The sequence below is a fragment of the Nasonia vitripennis genome (genome assembly GCF_009193385.2).
Source record: "Nasonia vitripennis strain AsymCx chromosome 2 unlocalized genomic scaffold, Nvit_psr_1.1 chr2_random0010, whole genome shotgun sequence".
Taxonomy (NCBI): domain Eukaryota; kingdom Metazoa; phylum Arthropoda; class Insecta; order Hymenoptera; family Pteromalidae; genus Nasonia; species Nasonia vitripennis.
The window spans coordinates 1,232,798-1,254,686 of NW_022279617.1; the positions used below are offsets into that span (position 1 = coordinate 1,232,798).

The following is a 21,889-nucleotide window of genomic DNA, read 5'->3' on the forward strand; positions in this document are numbered from 1 at the left end:
ACAATAACAATTTCAATAAATGCGCCTCTAGCATTGGCGTATCCACTCCTAAACAACTTGATACTGATATCCAGTAATTATAAAACAGAAATCGAAAATAACAAGAACAAGGAAACATTTTTTGGAACAAAAATCTTTGGAGGAAACAATCTGTTGATACAGGGACATAGGGTGGACGACAATCTCGGAGAACTTAAGGTGTCGGAAGTTCAACCATTGATCATCGAGAATCATCAACGGAGATTCGAACCGCTAAAAACGCAAGCAGTACCTACGATGGAGACACCAAAATTCACAAAATTCGGAATCGAATTCCATACATCAATAGCGTCATTTATAATTGTCATGCTGATTCTAATAATTGGAATAATTTTCATTATCTATAAATATAAATGTAAAAACAGGGGTTCATGTAAAAGCAGGAGTCCAAACGGGAGCCCACAACATACCGAGATAACAAATAACGAGGACGTCATTCAACTTGGGCATGGAGGAGTTATATGAGCCGTATTAGTCGTCACTTATTCATCGCTTGTTATCGATCGCCTTCTGCATGCCGTATCGATCGCTTTGGCTTCTCGAGATCTGCAACAATAAGGTGTTTATGTTGGCACATACGGCGAAGCACGCATCGAGCACGCATGGAGAACAATGGAGGAAAGATTAAACAAACAAAGTTACAAACCTTTTAAAAAGGCTCTTGCACTGGTAACGAGTTAGTCTCTGTCGGGTTTCCAAGCTGTAAAGACGGATTAATAAATCTGAACAAATCCATATTCAATTTATTTAATTACTTACCTGCGAATCTACGTACGCTCTGCAATACGTACACTTAACTCGTACGTTCCGCGGCGCCCAGCAGATAATGATTTTTGTCGAGCCGTTTCAAGGATGCGCTGGTTAATATGGAATCAAACCAAACCGCGTCGCGGTAATCCGGCGCGTACATGTGTTTTAGATTTTTGGTTTCCGTAAACCATTGAACAGCGATTTTTTCGTCGCCTTGGTGAACATCGTGTAACGCGCGACAGATGTAATATCCGTTGAACTCGTTTCTAACCGCCACGCACTCGTTGCGCTCGTAAATTAGTGCGTTATCTTGCCGAGGTTTTTTGCTTAAACCGCGATTTGATGCGTCGCTAGAGCTTGATTCAGACACGCGTTCTTTCTTTCCCGCCTTTTGGTTTTGCTTTTTTACGGCGCGTGCACGGAAGACTCTTCCCGGAGGGGCACCTGCTTCTTCGTCAGGGTTTTCCTTTACCTGCTGGTCAGCGAGCTCGTAGAGCTCGTAGCGCGGCAAATCCGGGTTTACTTCGCCTTCTGCTAGTACCGGATTGCGAGAGAGCGCGTCGGCGTTCGAGTTTTTAATGCCCGGCCGATACACGACGTCGAAGTCATAGCCGTTTAGCGCAGCCTTGAGCCTATTAAAGCGTAGGTCTGGCTTTTTGGACGTATGAAAATGCTTCAATGGTTCGTGGTCCGTTACCAAGGTCCATCTTCTGCCGTATAAATAAGGCTTAAACTGCTCTTTAGCAAAAACAACGGCAAGAAGCTCTTTATCGTACGTCGGATAACGTAGCTCGCTGCCCTTTAAGCAGCGCGATGCGTATGCGCACGGGTGGTCCGCGCCTATTTTTCCTTGGCTTAAAATTGCGCCAAGGGCGTAGTCGCTCGCATCCGTCGTCACGATAAAAGGTTCTGATAAGACTGGTGCTTTCAAAACCGGCTCCTCCGCCATTAATTTTCGGAGATTTTCGAATGCAGTTTTTTCTGCTTTCCCCCATTGGAATTTTATATCTTTTTGTAGGAGTTTGAATAGGGGATATGCGATTTTTGAAAAATCGGGTATGAATCGCCTGTAGTAGCTAAACAAGCCGAGAGCTTGTTTTAGCTTTTTGGCGTCGGTGGGCGTCGGGTAATTGGCCATGGCGTGAGTTTTCGCCGGATCTGTTTTGATCAGACCGCCCCCGACTATATGCCCGAGCACTTGGGCCTCTTTCTTCAGAAATTGGCATTTCTTTGGCTCGACAGTCATATTTGCTTCGAGTAGCCGCTTGAGCACTCGTCGCAGACGCTTATTGTGCTCGTCGAATGTCCCGCCGAATACCATGAGGTCATCAAGGTAGATTTCGACTTCGTCGCCCTGTAAGCCCTTCATGGCTAATGACATGGCGCGAGTAAACGTTATAGTTGCTTCCTTCAGGCCCATCGCCATCCTGTTGAATTGCAACAGCTGGTTGCCATGGTTGCCGTCGGGAGCGTAAAACGCTGTAAGGTGCGCCGAGTCGGGATGCATCTCGATCTGGTGGTACCCTTGTTTGAGGTCCATGACGGTTATAAAATTAGCCGTCGCGAGATGCTCCAAAATGTCGCTTGTGAACGGGAGAGGGTGGCAACTTCCCTCTGTTTCCTCGTTGAGTCCTCGAAAATCAGTTACTAGCCGGAATCGTTTGTTTCCGCTGGCATCTGGTTTTTTCGGGACTATCCACAGCGACGACGAGTAATTAGAGTTAGAAGGCACCACGATGTTTTGCTCGCGTAGCTTTGCTAGCTCGCGAATCATGTGCTCCTTTATAGCAGGCGGGAAGCGAAAGCGGTGGTTCCTTATAGGCCTGTTTGATTTCAGCATTATTTTGTGCTGTAACAGGTGGGTCGCGGGAAGAGGTTCCCCTTCGAGCCCGAACACACCGGCGAATTCGTCAACGATTTCGCGGATTATGTTTTTCTCCGCTTCGCTGCATCCCTCGAGGTCTGCTAAACTCATAATTTTGTCGACTCTGGCGCGCCTTTTTTCGGCGTTCGACTGCAGCTCGCGGTTGAGGTTAGATACCTCGCGATATTTTTCATTTGGGTTTTCTGTGCCGAATAAGCGTCTTAAGCTGGCAGTGAATGTGGCGACATTTTCGGCTGAGCCGTCCTCATCGGCCTGGTATAGCGGGTTAGCGATTTCTTCGCATTCGAGTAACTCGACCATCGGGGCAGATATCGTTATTTCAGAGTCACTGACGTTTATGCACTCACCGTGCACACGGCCGTTCCGATTTTCGGAAACGAAATTGCCGAATAATAGGTCGGGGTGAAGGTCGTACAGTGGGACCCACCCGACTTTTACGTCGTGGTTTTTTAGAGGTGCGCTGATGGCCATTTTGACACGCGGAGGGATTGTGATTTTTTCGTCAGCCTCGAAAGGTAGGTGGGTCGCACCTAGCTTGAGGCTTTTGCTGAGCACATCGACACAGCCATTGTGCTTGTCGATTACGTCCCAGCCGATGATTCCTGCATTTTCTATCGGGAAATCATTTTTTACCACTTGTACACTGCAGGGTAATCCATTTATTTGGATTTCTGCTTGGCCAAGTGTGAAGGCTGTGCCTTCGGTCACTCCCTGAATTTTCACTATCTTATCAGTGTCGATAGGATAGCCCGGTGCCAATTCCTCGATTTTTATTACTGAGATATCCGCTCCCGAATCGGCGTAGAATTTGCCTCTGCGTTTTAACATTTGCGGGCAATCTACAGCTACGATCGGCGGTTGCGTACCCGTGACGATGAATTTTATGCTAGTAGCCGCTGTCAGCTGATATTCGTCCTTCACTTGCTCGGCGTTTTTACGCTCACTACTTGAGGATTGTAGCGAACGTGTTTTTAGTTTAAATTATTTTTGTTATTTTTGTCGGCTTGCTCTCCGCTCTCTTGGTTACGACCATTGCTGTCGCTAGAGCGGTCACGCTTGCCTTTTTTGTTGTTGTTTTGGGAGTCTTTCTTGTTATACTTGCGGTTATTATTACTGCCGCGATTGCTAGCGCCGTTGTTGCGATTATTGTCGCCGCCACCTTGATTATCATCGTTGGAGTAATTTGGATTTTTGATCAATTGCAACTCGACATGCCGGGCTATTGTCTTACATTCGCTAAGCGAATGGTTATACTTATTGCAGTACGGACAATACTTCTCGGGGCCATCGCCCGAGACCGGTTGTGGCTTTGGCGAGCTATCTGCAGCGCCTCGCGCGCCGTTGTTTGGCCGAGCTTGCTCAGCCTTCGCACGACGCACCTGCGCCTGCCCATTTTCGGGGCCCAGCGAGGTGCTCAGGGCTCCTCGACCGCTCTGTTTAGCCTCGAAACCGATTGCCGTGGTTGTCGCGGCTTTCAGGCTGGTCGGGTTTTTACCTCGCACCAGGTGGTCTAGCGGTGCCTTGAGGCCGAGCAAAAATTGCTCTAGTGCATCTTCTTGAGCTAGGCGCTCGCGCAGTCGCCTTTCCGCTTTGGATAGGTCTGGCGCCGATTCGATAATCGTCGAGTAACGATTGATTAGTCTCTCGACGCGCAGACCGTAATCTCCTGCTGGCTCCGCACTGCCTTGCTTGACAGCGCGAATCTCTGCCATTATCTTGTCCGCTACGCTCACATTTGCGAAGTGTAGGGTCAAGTCGAGCAGTAGGGCTTCCACGGAAGTGTAACTTCCGATGCGCGTGCGGTAGCCCTTGGTTTTTTCTCCTGTGAGCTTTTTTGCGACATACATTAGGATGTAGTCTTCGTGCGCCGGGTGTGATTTTAACACGTTGCGCACTGCTCGGCTGAACAGGCTGAGATTGTCTGGGTCTCCGTCAAAATCGGGCAGACTCCCGATCGCCTGGTTAAATGACACTTTCGGGGGGAGCAGATTTTTCTCGCCCTTACTCGTGCCGCTCCCAATTTCATTTTTGTTTTTCTTTATGCGCGGGGTTTCGGGACCCTTGTCGCCGTCGTCCTCGTCGCTCTCGCTCTCGTCGCTGCCATCCGACGGATCATCGTCAGGGTCATCTGACGGTGGCCGATTATCGCCGCGGCGCGGCTGCCGACGTGCCGGGTTTCTGGCAGCGTCCTGCTTCCGATTACCCGGCTTGTCCGGCTTTTTTCCCTTGCCGTCTTTATCAGACGGATCTGATTCCGGATCGTCGTCCGACGGGTAGAAGCCGCCAGCGTATGCGTGACGTTTATTTTTATTCTGGCCCGTCGTACCGCTTGACACCTCGCGCACTGCGGTTCGGGCTGCTGCTTCGGCCTTGGCCCGTATTTGCTGCGCCGTCTTTTTATGCACGAGCTTTTCGGCGCGAGTCCCGCCGTTTCGCCGCGTTTCCGTGACCGCTTCGATGTCAGACTCGGTGTCTGCCGCGCTGTCGCTGCTCGAGGATTCTGCGAGTTCAATGAGCTGCGCGGTTTTGGGGTCTCGATTTTTCGTCGGCCGCCTGTCGAGACCTGCCGATTCTTTGCGCGCCGGTGTTTTGCCCGAGGAATTCAGGTGTACGGGCTCTTGGCGCCGCGGCTCCTGACTCGTCAGCTTTCGACTTGGCGGCGTTTGAATCGGCATGGTGCTTGCTAAGCTTGATTCGCGAATTTCGCGAAGGATGTCGACTTGCTTTCCGACTTCTTCCCTTATCGCTTCGTGCACGTTAAGATTTTTCGCGTGGCTGGGCCCGGCTCTACTATCGATCTTTTCCGCCAAGCTGTCGATCTTTGCTGACAGCTTTGCCTCGATAGACTCCATGTGCTCGGACAGGGCTGCGAAATCCGTGCCACCCTGGCTGCTTCTGGCGGTGCGCGCGCTCCCGGTTACTGTGCTCGCTACGCTGGCGGTACGCGATACTGGGCGCTCGGATGCGTTGGAGAGCCGCCGCGTCTCTTTCACAACAAGAGCTGGACCGTACGCACCAGTGCTCCTTGCTTGTCGCTCGGGCGCGCCCCTTTGCAATTCGTTCGCGAACGCGTTTGTGTTTTTATTTAACTGTCCCATCGTATTTGGGACCGATGTGACCGGAAACATGAACGGGGGAAGCGGGTTTAGTGTGCTGGCGAGGTTATGCTGGTTAGCGCCAGCTCGCGAGAATCGCGCAAAAGCTCCTTGCTTACTGCGCTCAAATTTTCCGCCGGCTGGATTGCTCGGCATAGGCAGCAAAACCTTTTGCGACTTTCGCTTAAATCCGTCGTTCGGCGCGGTGGGGAGCGGCGTGCCCGCGTTAGGGGCGCTCATGGGGCGCATGTCGGTCTTTAGATTCCATGCCGCCAGTTTTTGATTTAACCCGATCCAATCGAGGCCGCTGGTTGGTTTTCTTTGTGTCGTCGGGACCGCACGTGCTCCGTCCACCGAGTCTACGGGGCTAGGCGCGACTTGTCGCTCGAATTCGCCGCTTTCGTCCTCCGTGCGACCCGCGGATTATTAGTATGTAAATCAATAATTTTATTTATTCGCTTTACAGCTTTAATGTTTTCGCGGTCTAGGCTTTCGCGGCTCGCTGGGCGAGATTTCGTCTTGAATGTTTTTCTTCTGGTTAACATCGTTCACGAGAGAGAAAGACAAAAAGAAAAATTCTTATTCTGAAGATTTTACTCGACGCGAAATGTATTGCGGCGCTCGCGAGAGAAACGAAACACTTTTTTTTTTATTTTCTCGAATAAATCGCGACGCGTACTCCCGTGTAGCCAAGCTGCTCAAGAATAATTGGCAAGAAAAACTTACATTAGAAGAACGCTCGGATTCATCGTGAAGTGTTGCTGCTGGGCGAAGACCTGGGCTGGCAGAGCTGGCTTGTGGAGCTGGGCTGCTGCTCGCGCCGGGGTCTGGTTGCGCGCGCTGTCTGCTTCCTGCGGCTGCTTCGCACGTCAGCGTCTGGTCCGCGCTGACGGCTATCGTTGGCCCAGGCGGGCTTTGTTGGCCGAAGGTCGACTTTGAGGCGCACGACGTGCGTTGATTTTCGTGTTTTCTGTTTGTTTTTGTAGAGCGGCGCGTATTTTTAGGCTGCTGCTACGGCTGGTTCACCGCCGCACCGGAATTCGATCACGTAGCGGAGGCAATGGCTCGCTGCGTTCTCTGGCCTTCCTGGTGCTAGAACGATCGGTGACCTGTGCGCTGGTGAAGATGTGGTTGCCCGGTTGCTCTGAAGGAGTTTTTCGATTTCCTGGGCAACTTCTTGCTCGAACTGCTGGAGCTGAGGGCGTCTCACCAGTGCACTAGACTTTATTTGCCGCCGTCTATCTCGTGGACGGAGTCCTGCGGCTGGCTGTTGGCCTTGATGATTTTAGCCCGGACTAATTATTATTCCGAGCCTCGGCGACCGAAATTTTTGTAAAAACGATCTATTCGTTGGTAAACTCAACGAATAGTTTTAATATTCTCCGCACTTTACGTTTACTGTGTCGGAGACCCACAAGGGATGCCAGAATGTTACGGACGGCGGGTGGTCGAGGGTGCTCTCCGGACACGGAGAAGGAAGAAGAAAGAGATGCTGTTCGAGCTTTATTCGACGCTTGAGCTCCTCTCTTAGTCGTGGTCGCCGGTAGACTACCCGCTACGCCGTTGTCGCGACTAGGCAACGGCTAGCGATCCCACGTGCAGAAGTGCATCCACTGCACTTCTGAGCGTGAGAAACGCAGGCGACGGCGTTCCCCGCTGACGATGCAGGACCATCGTCGGCTTTCGTCACCGGAGAAGCCTAGTGCTCCTCCGTTACATTCTTCATCCGTTATAGTTAATGCAAGTGCTTGCGAGAACGCTGCGAGTGAGTGCGATTCAGTTGAATCAGATCGTTTCGAGAGCGTTGAGGATTTCGAAGAAAAGTTGGGTATCCTTTTTGCCGAGGAGAATCTGACGCACACTCAGATAAAAGCTGTTTTGCGATTGTTAAAAAGTCACGGGTGTTTCTCCAGCATGCATATAGATCCGAGAACTGTTTTGAACACTCCGAACGTGAGTGTGTCTCCGGACCAAGTTGCTGGAGGAGAGTATCTTCATCTAGGTGTAAAGCAGGCTTTACTGAAAATCGTTTCTTCGACTCCACCGCATATGCGAAGTAATCATATCGAAGTAGATTTTAACACAGACGGAGCTTCCCTCGATAAAGTAGGTAAAATTGTCTTATGGCCAATGCAAATTCGAATAGCGAATTTTCCAAATAGCTTTCCAGAAATAGTTGGAATATTCAAAGGTACAGCGAAGCCATCGAGCGCGTTAGATTTTTTTCGGTCGTTTATTCTAGATTTACTGGAGGTTCTTCGAAACGGTTTCGACTTCATGGACGAGAGTTACCATGTTGCCTTGAGATGCTTTATCGGTGATGCTCCAGCTCGTTCATTTTCGTTGGGCCATCGTAGTCACGGTTCCAAGGCTCCTTGCTCTAGGTGTTGGGTTCGAGGCAAAAACATACGCCCAGGCGTTATGGCTTATTTTGGGAGTAATCATATGCCTCGTACGAAAGAGGAATATATGTCGAAATTGGACGTGGATCATCATAGTGTAGGAATAGATTGTCCTCTAGCTGATTTGAATCCTTTTGTCGACTTGGTCAAGTCTACGGTGTTTGATTACATGCACCTTGTATGTCTGGGTGTAATGGACAAAATTTTTGCCGGTGTGATAGACGGCAGGTTCGTCGAGTCAGTCAAAATCTCCGACCCAGCTGCTATACGAGTCCTCAATGATCGTCTGGAGCAAGTGAAAAAATACTGCCCGCAAGATTTTGCTCGTAAGCCGACGAATATTGAGAAGCATGGGAAATTTAAGGCCACCGAACAACGGCAGTTGCTTCTTTATACTGCTTCTGTTATTTTGAATGGTTTGGTTAACCCCGCTGTTTACCAGCACTTGCTTCTACTTCACGCGTCTATGAGAATTTTGACTAATCCTGACGTTCATTTAGAGTCTGTCGCTTTCGCTGAAAAATGCATAAAGATCTTCGTCGAAACAGCTCCCGATGTATACGGCGTTGAATTTCTATCGTTCAATTGTCACGCTCTTTTGCACCTTGCTGATGATGTCAGGGCTTTCGGACCTTTAGATTCATTTTCAGCTTTTCCTTACGAAAGCAATATGAGCTATTGCCGAAAATTATGTAGAAAGCCGAACCAGCATTTGCAACAGATTGCAAACAGAAGGGCCGAAAACTGCAAGACAGCATCTTCCAAATACATTGATCCAAATGCTTTGAAATTCGTTGGTCAGCATGCGAGAGGTCCTACACCGCCAATCGATGGCTTTACGAATTACATTCAATACAGAAAAGTTGTCACCGGGGCCATTCACTTGTCGATTCTTCACCCGGATTAGTACCATTTGTCTCAGAGACGCATCCATCTGTGTTATTCAAAATATTATTAAACACGATGGATGCTGCTATCTTGTCGTCAAAAGTTTTGCCAAAGTCGAAATTTTTTTTAATCGACCCTGCAATTCTTCCTTACTGGGTGTTTTTCTTTGCTCTATGATGAGCACAGAGGCAAAAGTTATCACACTCGATCAAGTCTCGGACAAATGTTTTAGAATGCCATATTGGCCTGTAGACGCTCGAAGGATGGATCGGTATTCTGACTTTTTTGTAGTCGTTAAAATTTTGTCCACTCATTGTCCAGTCGATTAATTCGTTCTTGTAATAATCGTTGTTGCTGTTCCGATTATTCTTATTATTATTATTATTACTATACTACTATTATCATTATTGTTATAATTTTTATTATTTCCAAAAGCAAAATGAAGAAAAATCCCGGAGCGTCGTCTGTAGACTCGGCATTAAATAAAATGTGCGGTATGATGCCTTCCGATACGCACAGTTTCTCGGCACCCGCACTCGCTCAGCCATCCACGTCATCCGCGCATGACAAAAAGAAGAAGAAGAAGAAGAAGAGTAAGGAGGTGGACAAAGAGCGGCCGAAAGGACCATCAAAGAAGCAACCTTCAAAGTCACAGCCATCGGACAGACCACACTCAAACTCGCCACAGTTATACCCACGACGTTCAGCCTCACAACAATTACACAAACAAGACTCAAACTCACAGCAAAACTCACAATTACACGCATCACAGTCATCCTCACAAGATCCATACGAGAAACACTCAAACTCACACGTAAACTCACAAGACCACGCATCACAATTATCCTCACAAGAACAGAACAAGCAACACTCGAACTCACAGCTAAACTCACAATTACACGCATCGCAATCACCCTTACAAGAACCGTACAAGCAACACTCAAACTCACACGTAAACTCACAAGTACACGCATCACAATTATCCTCACAAGAACAGAACAAGCAACACTCAAACTCACAACGAAACTCACAATTACACGCATCGCAATCACCCTTACAAGAACCGTACAAGCAACACTCAAACTCACACGTAAACTCACAAGTACACGCATCACAATTATCCTTACCACAATCAGGCAAAGAACGATCAAACTCACACATAAACTCACAATTACACGCATCACAATCATCCTTTCAGCAACCGCAGCATTCAACGCAAAAAAAGCCAAGAAAAGAAACAAACGTGCAGCAATCGACACAGCTTCAACGTAAGAACATTTTCAATGTTATAATAATAATATTCTTTAATTGTTAATATTAATTTTAATTATACTTTAACTTTTATAAATTTAATAGCATGCACTTCAACTGAACCACGTAGAAACGTAACACCGTCAGCGCCGATAACAGTCGATCTGTCGAAAATTTTGGATAGATTAGAGTGAGTAATAATTCAATTATTTATTTTCTTTTTTTTTACAATGAAACAATATTGAATACCTCAAACTCGAATTTTACAGTTCACTTAACCGAAGAATGGTTAAAATCGACGGCAACATAACGTACGTATTCTTTATTCATCATTTTTTTATTGTGTATATTTATTTATTGTGTACTTCATTTATAGAGCCACGAACGCGAGAATGGTCACTTTGGAGAAGGATATGAAGTACATATTACCAAATGAATATTGTTATTGACATTTAAAGTTATATCTTATTTCAATTTTTAATTTTCAGATTGGTGAAAGAAAGTCTAGCTCGAGTGGAACAATTAGACACGTATGTAAAATATTTTTTATTTTTGATATGTATTTTAGTTGAAAAATAATACAAATATTATATAACCATTCGTTTTCCAGATCCATAGACAGAACGCTGAAGGGCATCGCCAAAAAGCAGAACAGAAAGGCCGTACCTCGTCCTTCCTTCCTGCCCTTTAAAACGTCAGCGGATATTCTGGCGTTTAACTATGCCAGTGAGGAGGACTACAACACTCTCGTAAGTATCAAAATTATTTATTAACCTTAACACACATTAATAATATAATAATTTTAATCAAGTCATTGAATATATTAAGGTGGAGTATCTAAGCAGCCAAGGTGGCGCGAATTTCACTGATTCAGCGGCCATATACTTCAGGGAATGCATCGTCATCGACCAAGATATTTTCCGCAACGTCACCTGGAGTACTTCCAAAGCTGAAGGTACAATGGCCTTAAAGGACACACGCTTTGCAAATGCTTGTAAAGGTACGCAACATATCTGTATTTCATAAATTTCATTCTTTGCATTATCTTAAAAATGTTTCATTTTTCAAATGTTTTGCAGATTCGATGCCAGCGGACAAGACGACCTTGCGAGCACCCGAGCCTACTGATTTCAAAGTGGCTATGATGAAAGCCTTGAAAAGTGCCAAGGAAGCTTTTCGGCGCAAAATGAAGCGACCTGCGGATAATCCTATTGAACCACCGCCGCCGATACATCGTCCGCGCGTTGTCTTGGCATCGGACCTAGATGAGGAGCAAGACGGAGAGCAAAGCGCCGGCAGCGAGGACGACAACGACGAGGAGCAGGATACCGAGAGCAAGAGCGGGACAGACGACGAGAGCGGCACAGAGAGCGAGGTGGACGATGATGATGCTGGGATCACCGACGGCGAGATCAGCGACCAAGGCGACGACAACGATGATGACCACACAAAGCGTGACTACGCCTCCGATGCCTCGGAAATTTTTAATAATTTCTAATTTCTTTTCAAATTTTACTTCTTTCTTTTCTTGTGCTTCTTCTTCTTTCTCTTTATTATTTCACTATTATGCTCTTTGATGTTTTAGTTTTTTCAGTTGTTCATTATTTGAGTTTATTTTCTAATGGAAATGTCAGGGAGCATCAGTGGGGTTTTCGCGTGGTGGAGGTCTTCCGGTTTCTAATTACTTTCATAAATACTGTTGCTCATTTCTTCTTCTTTCGCTTTACTATGTTTTTGTTCTATTAATTAATTTGTTTTCAGGTCTATAAAAATACACATGGTTGCCTTTCATATTATTCTAATTATTAATTATTGTATTAGTGCACATGTGAATTTTTGAACGCTCTCTGATCTTTTACTTTTCAAAGATGTATAGATATTGTTAATATTTCTATATCTCTATTTATTTATTTATTTATTTAGTGCTTTATTATTTTTGTATATTTTTAAATCAAAAAAGATCAGGGAGCGTCGGAGGAGCTGATGCTGTGGTCGAGCTTCACGGAGAGGGGCGGTGGTCGGGGCCCCTCTCACCCAAAAATATTAATCATTATTTTTATTTTTAAATTTAAGCACCATCAGAAGCGCAGCCAGGAATATGCGTCAAAATTAGGATTATCTTTATACATAAGTATATTATCTAGCGTTTATAATTTATTCAATTACAAATTTAAATCTGTTTTATATTTATTTGCAGCGGCAGCAGCAAAGTCAACAATAATAACAAGGAAGTGTGCCGATTGTTCTCCTCGCCTCCAGGAGTCGTCCAATTTTCAACTGCTTTATTATTATTTAATATTGTTCGTTTATTAATTAATATTATTATTATTATTCTTGTTATCATTATATTAGATTGATCAAAGCTCAAAAATTGTTATGTATATTTTATTCGATATCATTGTTATATTTTTATATTTGTACTGCGCTATAGTTTTATTGTTTCAATTGTATTTATTTATTTATATTAATGTTTTAATAAATCATACATATTAATTACCTACAATCCTCATCTGTCTCGATCATTTATTTGCGAGGCTCGGCCTCCAGTAAATGCGAGCACGCATTTCCGGATTTTCCGGAAAAGTGCTCGCATTATGCCCGCACGAACCCCTGCATATGCCTGCATACGAGGAGCATGCCGTGCCGTGCGAAAAATACGCGTCCACGAAATCGGGAACATGCGCGCAAAATGCCTGCATACGAACGGCATTATGTTCGCATTTTATCGGCACCCGTGCTGGACAGATCCACCACGGAAGCAAGCAAAATGCTCGGTCATATGCTCGTCATATGACTTTCATGTGCGGATGCAAGTGGACCGTCATGCGTGCCCATTTCGTGCCGGCACGTTTTCAGCATTTTCAGAGCACGCTGTTATCTGGGGCGAAAAAGCAAAAAAATTAAAACACTAACGGGGATCGAACCCTGAACCTTTCAGTTAGCAGGCTGACACTTTACCACTCGACCACGAACACTTGTTACAAGTCATGGACAATTGTGTCCTTATATACTGCGAGTAGCTGTTGACCCCAAAATGCCCGGCACGCGATGTTATCGGGGACGCGATGTTATCTGAGGGGTCACGCTTGCTGGCCGCTCGTGCCGTCATTGTGACGTCCCCAAGACATCTTTCGTTGGAATTTTCAACAATTTTTTTTTCCTGCCATTCGGGAAGTCATAATGTTGACATTTTGGCGGCACAGCGTGCCAGCACGCGTGCTCACATTGCGACGGCACGAAACTTTGTCAGAATGACGGCCATGAGTGCCAGCTGTATGACACCGGTACGAACGAAGGCAAAATGTCGGCATTTTGCGGTCACGCCGTGTTGGCACTCATGGCAGCATATGACGACATTTTGAGGAGCTACATGACGGCATTGTACCTTCGACCCCTGTTCAAAATTTATTAACATTTGGTGCTGTCAGAGTACTGGCAGAATGTCAGCTCGAAATTCCAAATTCCCGCAGAATGCCGGCTTTGTTGGCTGCGAAATTTAGAAAATTTTCGGTCGCACAATTCATGAAATAAGGCTTTTCAATGTATTCTATTGTTCAGGCGGTTGATTTTGTTAATTTGGGCTATTATTTATTCACCGGACTTTGTTCGTTGTCAATTTTCACTAATCATATTATTATGACTACTCTTTCATAACTACCGAATTTATAGCAGCCTGCAGGTTTGGCGTCTATACACGAAATAAGCGGCGAATATCGATGTTGTTATCGCGTTGATAATAATTCTGGTTATTGTTTATTACGATTACTTGCAACTTTATTATAATCACGGAGACATCAACAAAAATGATGGTGTTGTGGTCTATGTAAATAAAAATGTTAAACATACTAACGAAATCATAGCTATAGGTAAGCTTAAAATATTAAACACTACTATCCCTGTAAATAATAATAAACTACTTGAGATCTCATCCTTATATAGATCACACGGACTGAGTAGCATAGAATTTAATCAGAACCTAAAAACTTATCTAGAACATAAAAAAAAAGCAAAAAACCATATTATAATCGGTGATTTTAACATAAATATTCAAGACTATAATCATGTAAGCATGGAATTCATGAACAACCTTCAGGAAAAAGGTTTCCTCCCAGGTTTTACTAACACCACCAGACCTAAAAACATAACTACAAATGAAGGAACTTGCATTGATAATAATTTTGTCAAAACTGATTTTCTACGTACAAAATCACTAACTCTCATGACGCCCATTACCGATCACTACTCACTTTTCCTAGAATTAAAAAATGGAGTATTAAAACAGAATAAAAAAGAGTCAGAAGGAGATATATACTATTACAACTATAAAAAACTATATAACACTGCTAGGCAAATAAATTGGTCAAAATTTAAGAATACAAATGATGCAAATGAGAATATAAACGAAATGATAAAAGAAATCCAATATTGCGTGGAGAGTTCGAAATATAAAAAACCAAATCTGCGGAAATCCAAACAAACCTCCAGGAAAGACTGGATAACAAAAGCGATTCTAAATTCCTGTAATACAAAAGAAATACTTTACAACAAACTCAAACAAAATCCGAATAATGAAGAACTAAAAGCAAACTATAAACATTTCGTTAAAACACTAGATAAAGTTATTAAAGAAGCGAAAATCGAACATGAAAAAAAAACAATTGAGAAAAATAGTGATGATCCCAGAAAACTCTGGGCCTGCATTAATAGCAAGATAAGCAAAAATAAAAATAAAACAGATACTACTATCAGTCAACTAAAAACTGAAAACAATACTACAATAACCGACAAGAACGAAATTGTCAACAATATGAACCAATTTTACTGCAAACTTGGAGAAATATTGAGCAATAAAATAACTACATCAAGAAATAAAAAACTAGAATTACCTAAAACCAATCCAAAAACAATCTACATCAAGCCAACCAGCGAAATTGAAGTTATAAAAATAATAGACTACATGAAACTTAAAAAAGGTGGTATTGATAAAATAAGTGCAAAGGCACTAAAAACTATAGCTACTATTATTGCAGATCCCCTTGCCCACGTAATCAATCAATGTATCGAAATGGCAATCTGTCCTGATATATTGAAGGCAGCTGAAGTGATACCAATATACAAAGCTGGGAAAAAAAACGAAATGGGAAACTATAGGCCTATATCACTAATATCAAACATTGCTAAAATCTTCGAAAAAATTATACATAATAGAATAATAGAATTTATATGTCAAAGTAAAATATTAAGTAAAAATCAATATGGATTTAGAAAAAACATTGGAACCAAGGATGCATTAAACACGATCTCAAAAACAATATATGAAAACCTGGATCAAAGTACACCGATAGCTATTACATTTCTAGATCTAGCAAAGGCATTTGACACTGTCAATCATATACTACTTCTAGACAAGCTTTATGCATATGGTATAAGAGGCAAGGGGCACCAACTTATTACAAGTTACCTAAACAATAGGAAGTAAAAAGTAAGAATAGGTTCGCATACAAGCGAATTCAAAAATGTAAATACCGGCGTCCCCCAAGGTACGATACTTGGCCCTTTGCTATTTATACTTTACGTAAATGACTTGCTAATAAATATGTCAGAAAACTCCATAATTTCTTATGCAGATGACACTGCAGTAATAACTACTGGGAAAACTTGGTCCGAGGTTGAAGTAAAAATGAACAAACATCTCGATGATATCTCTACATGGCTCAGGCTAAATAAATTGACACTCAATGTTCAAAAAACAGTATACATGACTTTTGGAAATTACTGCATTAGTGTGCCGAAAAAAATTGAATTTAAAATTAATAATGAAATAATAAAGAGAGTAGAAGAAACGAAATACCTAGGCTTAATTTTTGACACGAACATGAGATGGGATAAACATATTGAATAACTTATAAACAAGACAAGATACCTTGTTTTTATCTTGAGTAAAATCTCCAAATTCATGGACACAACTACTCTAAGAATAATTTACTACGCATTCTTTCATAGCCTGATTAACTATGGAATAGTTCCGTGGGGTGGTGCGTATCAAAATAACCTACAACTGTTACAAGCGGTCCAAAAAAGAATCATAAGAATTATAAACAAAAATACCTTTCAAAGTGTTAACCCACTTAACCTTCAACAATTATTAGCCTACGAAAGCCTACAGTACCACTACAATAGCCTCAAAGATCAGTATACCAAATCACCAAGCATAACAAGGAAAAAGCTAATAATCCTACCGAAGTATGCTAAAACTATTAGTACAAAAACCAGCTACATTAAAGCTATCAACATCTACAATAATCTACCAAATAATCTCAAAATCATAGATTTACGGAAAAAATCAAACATCAAGAAAATACAAGATTGGTTGAGAAATAATGAGTGAGATAAGTACCCCCACTACAATTGATTGCAAGCAACTTAAATCATGGTTCTTAGAGATGTCCAATCAGGAGCATGGTGAGCAACAGAGAGTAATATCTTCATTAATACAGGATTTAATGCAGCGCAGAAATGATATGAAAAGTAATAGACAAAAAATTGAAATAAATTCTGTTTACTTAGATATTAGAACTTACATTTGCGCTAAGGGCAAATGTAACTCTCACAAAATACGTAAACATCGACGCATCTCCAACTACAACTATAAAAAAATGATTTTAACATATCAGAATATTACAGATAGTTTAGACAACATAACGAATGAAATAATAAATACCTGCATGGTCAAAACTACAAAAAATAAAGCAAATATAAAATTCATTAATTTCGTAAAAGCAACTGCAAATGAATGGGATGATAACAAAAACGTAAACACTGAAAAATACAAACCAATAGAAACGGTCTTCTCTATGATAGATGAAATATGGCTGAAGAAAATAGCAACAAAACAAGGAGTAGAGAAGCGATGGCCGCACCGGGCCTAAAAATCACAGAATCAGCCAGTCTCAGAATGACGTATGGCGATATCAACTATCTAGGATTCAACAAAGCTTTTTTCTATTTTGATAGAGGAATACGAGGAAAACAGCTTTTTAAGAACTCAGTGTCCTCACTTAAATTACATTCACCCTACAAAGACATAGTAATCATAGATGATATTGTTTTTCGTCAGACTGTAAATGTGACTCATCTAATCAGCACAAAGAAATGTTTCCACACTATAGAGTTACCTGTGCTGTCGGACTCACATGCCCGGCTAGACTCACCTCTACAGAGAAACTGTCATACATAAGAGAAAAAATGCAACAACGGACAGATTTATGACAGCAAGACAAATGTTAGTTCGGAACTGGTGAAATTGTGAAAGCTGTGAAAAGTGCCATGATACAAAGTAGAAATTTTAATCTTCAAATGTTTTTACCGTTAAACAACATCAAATTATAACACAAAAGTATAGAATCTTAGAATCGTGCAATATAATCTTATTTAATGTGATATTTAATGTCGTCGTAGCATTACTGGTTTAAAAGACAAAAATATAGAATCATTTACGAACACTTTAGAAAATACCAACTAATAACTTATTTTTTTATATACAACTGTTAAATGGATTATATGTCATTGTTAATTTTTTATGTAAATACTAATATTATATACTGTTATCAGAGTTGGGGCGAATAGAGTCCAGGGACTCCTGTAACCCAACCTAGGTTAAGTGTGAATGAAAAGGATGGTATGATCTACGTCTGGAAGTCCGACAAGGATTTATGCTATTCCTACGTATGAATGGAGGCTGGACTGTATGTAGTATGACTGGAGGTTATTGCTGTAAAGCAATAACTAACCAGTATTTATATGTATTCTCGTTATCACTGTTATCCGGACCTGCGAACAGGAAATACTGTTTTCCTCTGCAGGATTTGCGGCGTTATAGTGTGTTATTGTGTGAATAATATCAACTCTGTATCGGATGCAAATGTTTGTAACTCTGGAGTTAAATAAATAAATAAATAAAATCAACAGCTACTCGCAGTATATAAGGACACAATTGTCCATGACTTGTAACAAGTGTTCGTGGTCGAGTGGTAAAGTGTCAGCCTACTAACTGAAAGGTTCAGGGTTCGATCCCCGTTAGTGTTTTAATTTTTTTTGTTTTTTCTTAATTTAAGTGCTGAGCACAATGCCGTCATTTCCGTGTCCCGGAGCAGGGGTACCTGGACGTCACGCGTGGCCCATTCCGTGCAGTCTCCGTGCCGTCATTTGGCCGACATCATGTTATCAGAAGGGCGGGGAATTTATTAAAAAAAAAAAAAAATTCTAGCGTCGGTAAGACTTGAACCCGGATCCTTTGGGTTAGTAAGCTGAAGGTCTACCACTGAGCCACAAGTACAAGTTAGTTAATACAAAAATTTAAACTCATGTACTTCAAGCAGCTTTAGATACTTAGTACTTTTACAATATTACTTAACAATTGCCCGTAATTGCCTTAAAGCTGCTGTCCGCCGTAAATGTTGGAAAAACATGCCTCAATAGAGGAATCCGTCGGGAATACAAGTTTTCTAGATTTCGTGCAAAAATTTTCTAAGTCCTCAATTTCCGAAAAACCCATGTGTGTCAAAATGTGCCAAGGTATGCCAAAGTGTAATAAATTTCCGAATTTGAACACTTTGGAACATTATGGCACACTATGGCACACTTTGGCACAATGCAATCCATTTCCACTAGGGCATCTACTCTAACCTACAAATCACCAGCAAAGATAAAACAGAGTACACATCGAACCGAGGGTCAACTTTTCGCAATCATACAACTCAAGATTATAAATAATCATTATACCAGATTAAAATTGGTAATGAGCACATACAGGACTATTTTAGCTGTCCTGTAATAGCCAGAGAAGAAAAAAAATGCAGGAATTCTACCTTTCTGCCCTTGAGGCATAATGTACAGTTATTTAAAAAAACAGAAAATTTTACAATAATGCATGTCTATATTTATAGTCAATAATGTTAGAAGATATAAATTAATAAAAATAAGCACAAAATATGCTTCTAACACCAACCTTTATCTTCTGTACTCGAAGACACTTATTTGGACATTTTAATGGAGGAAAGGTAACAAAATCAAAATCTACGGCCGATTGCATAACATATTATGCAAGTTAAAGCAAAAAAAATTATACATAGTTTTTTTAAATACAATAACTAATTTATATAGTAACTGTTACAACTCACCATTTTTTATTGAGGCTCTTCTTTGACGTAACACGAAAATAAATATTTATGGAAAATATATTCAGACTTTTTATTTACTCTAAAATCAATGATAAATAAATATATAGTGTATTAGTTACAAATAACTTAATAATAGATAAAACAAAAAAAAACTGTTGAAAACTGAATGTGTACATTATTATTTTTTCTTAAAATTAATCATATTGGCAAAAATATTATAATTACTTTTGCACCATTGAGTGTTTACTTAAATATTTTATAGTTATATAAGATAAGATTTTATAGTTCTATTGGAATATTGGACTGCATTTGATACTCGCGCACACACATATAGCAGTCTAAAGTTACATTATTAATATTAGATCGATTTAGTTATGCTTCATTCTCTGTATTAGCATCTCCTTCCATAATAGGCACAATCAAATTATCTCTCGACATCAAATTATATTTAGTTACAAATGCAGTGAACCTGTTGAGTATGATATTTTTAATTTATAAATAATCTTATATATTTTGAAAATCTAGAAAGACTTGTTTTTACAAAATTTACATACCGACGACATAAATAAGTTTCATTTTCAAATTCGTCAAATATTGTTCTATGGTGAAAGTAGGCATGGGAAAAAATTCTGTAAACTCTGCGACAAACTGAACCAAGTTTAGCTACGGATGATTCTTTTATACTTACTCTATTAAAATTTAAAGAATAAGACATTACAAAACTTTAACAAAATACAATTCAAGCTTAAATGATTACCTGCTGGGAAAGTATTTGTTACTATTTAATAAACATGCAGCTCCATCTAATGTATGCCTGGTGTAATCAATAGCAGGACATTCTTTTGGTGTTTTGTGTGCCGCACACAAAAATATCCATTGTTCTGTAGCTGTCATTTGTGTGCATGTTTCAGGATGACACTCCTCTTGTAGCCGCACAGCCAATCCATTTAATTCCATGCAAAATTGTCGAAGATGTTCGTATTTCCAAACACCTTCATCTTGTGATTCTGGCATAGTCAGTATCAGATCAATGTTTGCTGGATCTCTTCGGATAGTTTGTTGAATGTACTGTTGAACAGCTAATGTGCTATCCATTTCTTCAAAAGGTTCATCTGGCCACCTATTAAAATCCTATAATGAAATAATCACTGTATAAAAGTTGTATAATAAAATTACCTGTAAATCTAACATCAAAATGCAGTAACCTTAATGAAAACAATATAAAAGTTCTTGACTGATTATTAGATCGTGTAATAGAGCGTTTTTGAATGTAATATAGATGTTTAAACTATAACATCAAAGTTTTAATTGTTTATGTGAAATTATTTTATACCAACCTTAGCTTTTGTACCAGGTCTAGTTCTTCTTATAACTGGGGATCCTTCGGCCATTTTCATCTCGCTTTTTATTTCTACAATTGATTTATGCAAATATATATGAATATAGAATGTTTTTGTTGAGTGTTTAAACCATACGTATCTTAATATAGACAACCAGAATTCAATAAGAGCAAGATGAATCAGAACAGTGAAAAAGTTAAAATTATGGAAAGCACAAATGAGGCTAGAGCAATAACAAAAAATATATTCTTAATGTAGCTCTTAAACTTGCTTGCACCTGTGGAATGCACAGCACTATAAGTATTATTATTAATTTAAAGCTAACATATGCGTTTACTTGTTTTGTGTTGCTTATTGCTAATTGCAACGTAATAGCGATTATAGTGAAATAGCTTAATCGACGTAGTACTAATTATATATATATTGAAAAGTCCAAATCCTGCTTGGTAGCGCTGCGGTCATATACTTATAATCGAAAGATAGAAAGGCCGTGACAGCTAAAAAAGCATAGAGCACAACCACAAGGCACAACGGACTTGTGTGGCGCTGGAGTACGGAAGCGCCTAACTGCAATGTCACGACACACGCCAGCTTGTCTACAATGCGTTGTTCCCTTGTTCTGTGAGTTCCGTTGCGTTGTGCCGTGTTTTTTTGCTCTGCACAGAACAGAAACGTTGTTTCCAATCTATTGTTGCAGTTCATGTCCGTACTATTTCATTTCAAAATTTTGTCAACAAAAATGTTAAAAGAAAAATCAATTGCCGTGCTAAATGTATTAAGCTTATTGATAGATTTAACAAATTTCCACAACAAGATAAAAGATAAAAAGATATGGAGGTGGTGCGGGGGTGAAGCCACATTAGCAGGCTATGTTTAGAGACAAATGGGGTGCGCACAGTTATTTATTTGCTTAATTTGCTTTAAATGGCCATGAAGAGTTCTTTTCGATTCATTTTCACTATTTTCAGCTGCCTTTTTGTTGACAAATTTTGAAATGAAATATAAGTACGGATATGGGCTGTTCAGTTCGTTTTATTCGTTCAAGTAGTGTAGGTGTAAA

At 41.2% G+C, this 21,889-nt stretch overlaps 2 protein-coding genes across 7 annotated transcripts; one reads left to right on the top strand and one right to left on the bottom strand.

The window, feature by feature from the left end:
• The first annotated feature begins 9,471 nt into the window (after window positions 1-9,471).
• On the top strand, window positions 9,472-13,603 carry LOC100678210 (SUN domain-containing protein 2). Its single transcript, XM_031925400.2, has 8 exons — window positions 9,472-10,327; window positions 10,416-10,500; window positions 10,580-10,621; window positions 10,687-10,728; window positions 10,799-10,840; window positions 10,921-11,059; window positions 11,139-11,310; window positions 11,390-13,603. Exons 1-8 carry the CDS (start codon window positions 9,499-9,501, stop codon window positions 11,806-11,808), a joined length of 1,770 nt encoding a protein of 589 aa, XP_031781260.1. The 5' UTR covers window positions 9,472-9,498; the 3' UTR covers window positions 11,809-13,603.
• Window positions 13,604-19,539: 5,936 nt separating this feature from the next.
• Window positions 19,540-21,314, bottom strand: LOC100116408 (MOB kinase activator-like 4). Of its 6 annotated transcripts, XM_032601612.1 has the most exons (6): window positions 21,167-21,314; window positions 20,984-21,052; window positions 20,827-20,900; window positions 20,247-20,620; window positions 20,044-20,178; window positions 19,543-19,958 (listed from the first exon to the last, which is right to left on the bottom strand). In XM_032601612.1, exons 3-6 carry the CDS (start codon window positions 20,884-20,886, stop codon window positions 19,862-19,864), a joined length of 666 nt encoding a protein of 221 aa, XP_032457503.1. In that variant the 5' UTR covers window positions 20,887-20,900; window positions 20,984-21,052; window positions 21,167-21,314; the 3' UTR covers window positions 19,543-19,861. The 6 variants fall into 6 exon arrangements, with proteins under 6 accessions (XP_001599193.1, XP_032457503.1, XP_008213797.1 ...); XM_008215575.4 differs by lacking the exon at window positions 20,984-21,052; XM_008215577.4 differs by having other exon boundaries at window positions 20,827-21,052.
• Between the last annotated feature and the right edge of the window lie 575 nt (window positions 21,315-21,889).

Coding starts and splice junctions, on each gene's coding strand:
- LOC100678210 (XM_031925400.2), top strand. CDS start 9,499: ATGAAGAAAAATCCCGGAGCGTCGTCTGTAGACTCGGCATTAAATAAA. Junction 10,501..10,579: donor AAAATTTTGGATAGATTAGA/GTGAGTAATAAT, acceptor CGAATTTTACAG/TTCACTTAACCGAAGAATGG. Junction 10,729..10,798: donor ACTTTGGAGAAGGATATGAA/GTACATATTACC, acceptor TTTAATTTTCAG/ATTGGTGAAAGAAAGTCTAG.
- LOC100116408 (XM_001599143.6), bottom strand. CDS start 20,886: ATGAAAATGGCCGAAGGATCCCCAGTTATAAGAAGAACTAGACCTGGT. Junction 20,179..20,246: donor AACAAATACTTTCCCAGCAG/GTAATCATTTAA, acceptor AAATTTTAATAG/AGTAAGTATAAAAGAATCAT. Junction 19,959..20,043: donor GAAACTTATTTATGTCGTCG/GTATGTAAATTT, acceptor CATACTCAACAG/GTTCACTGCATTTGTAACTA.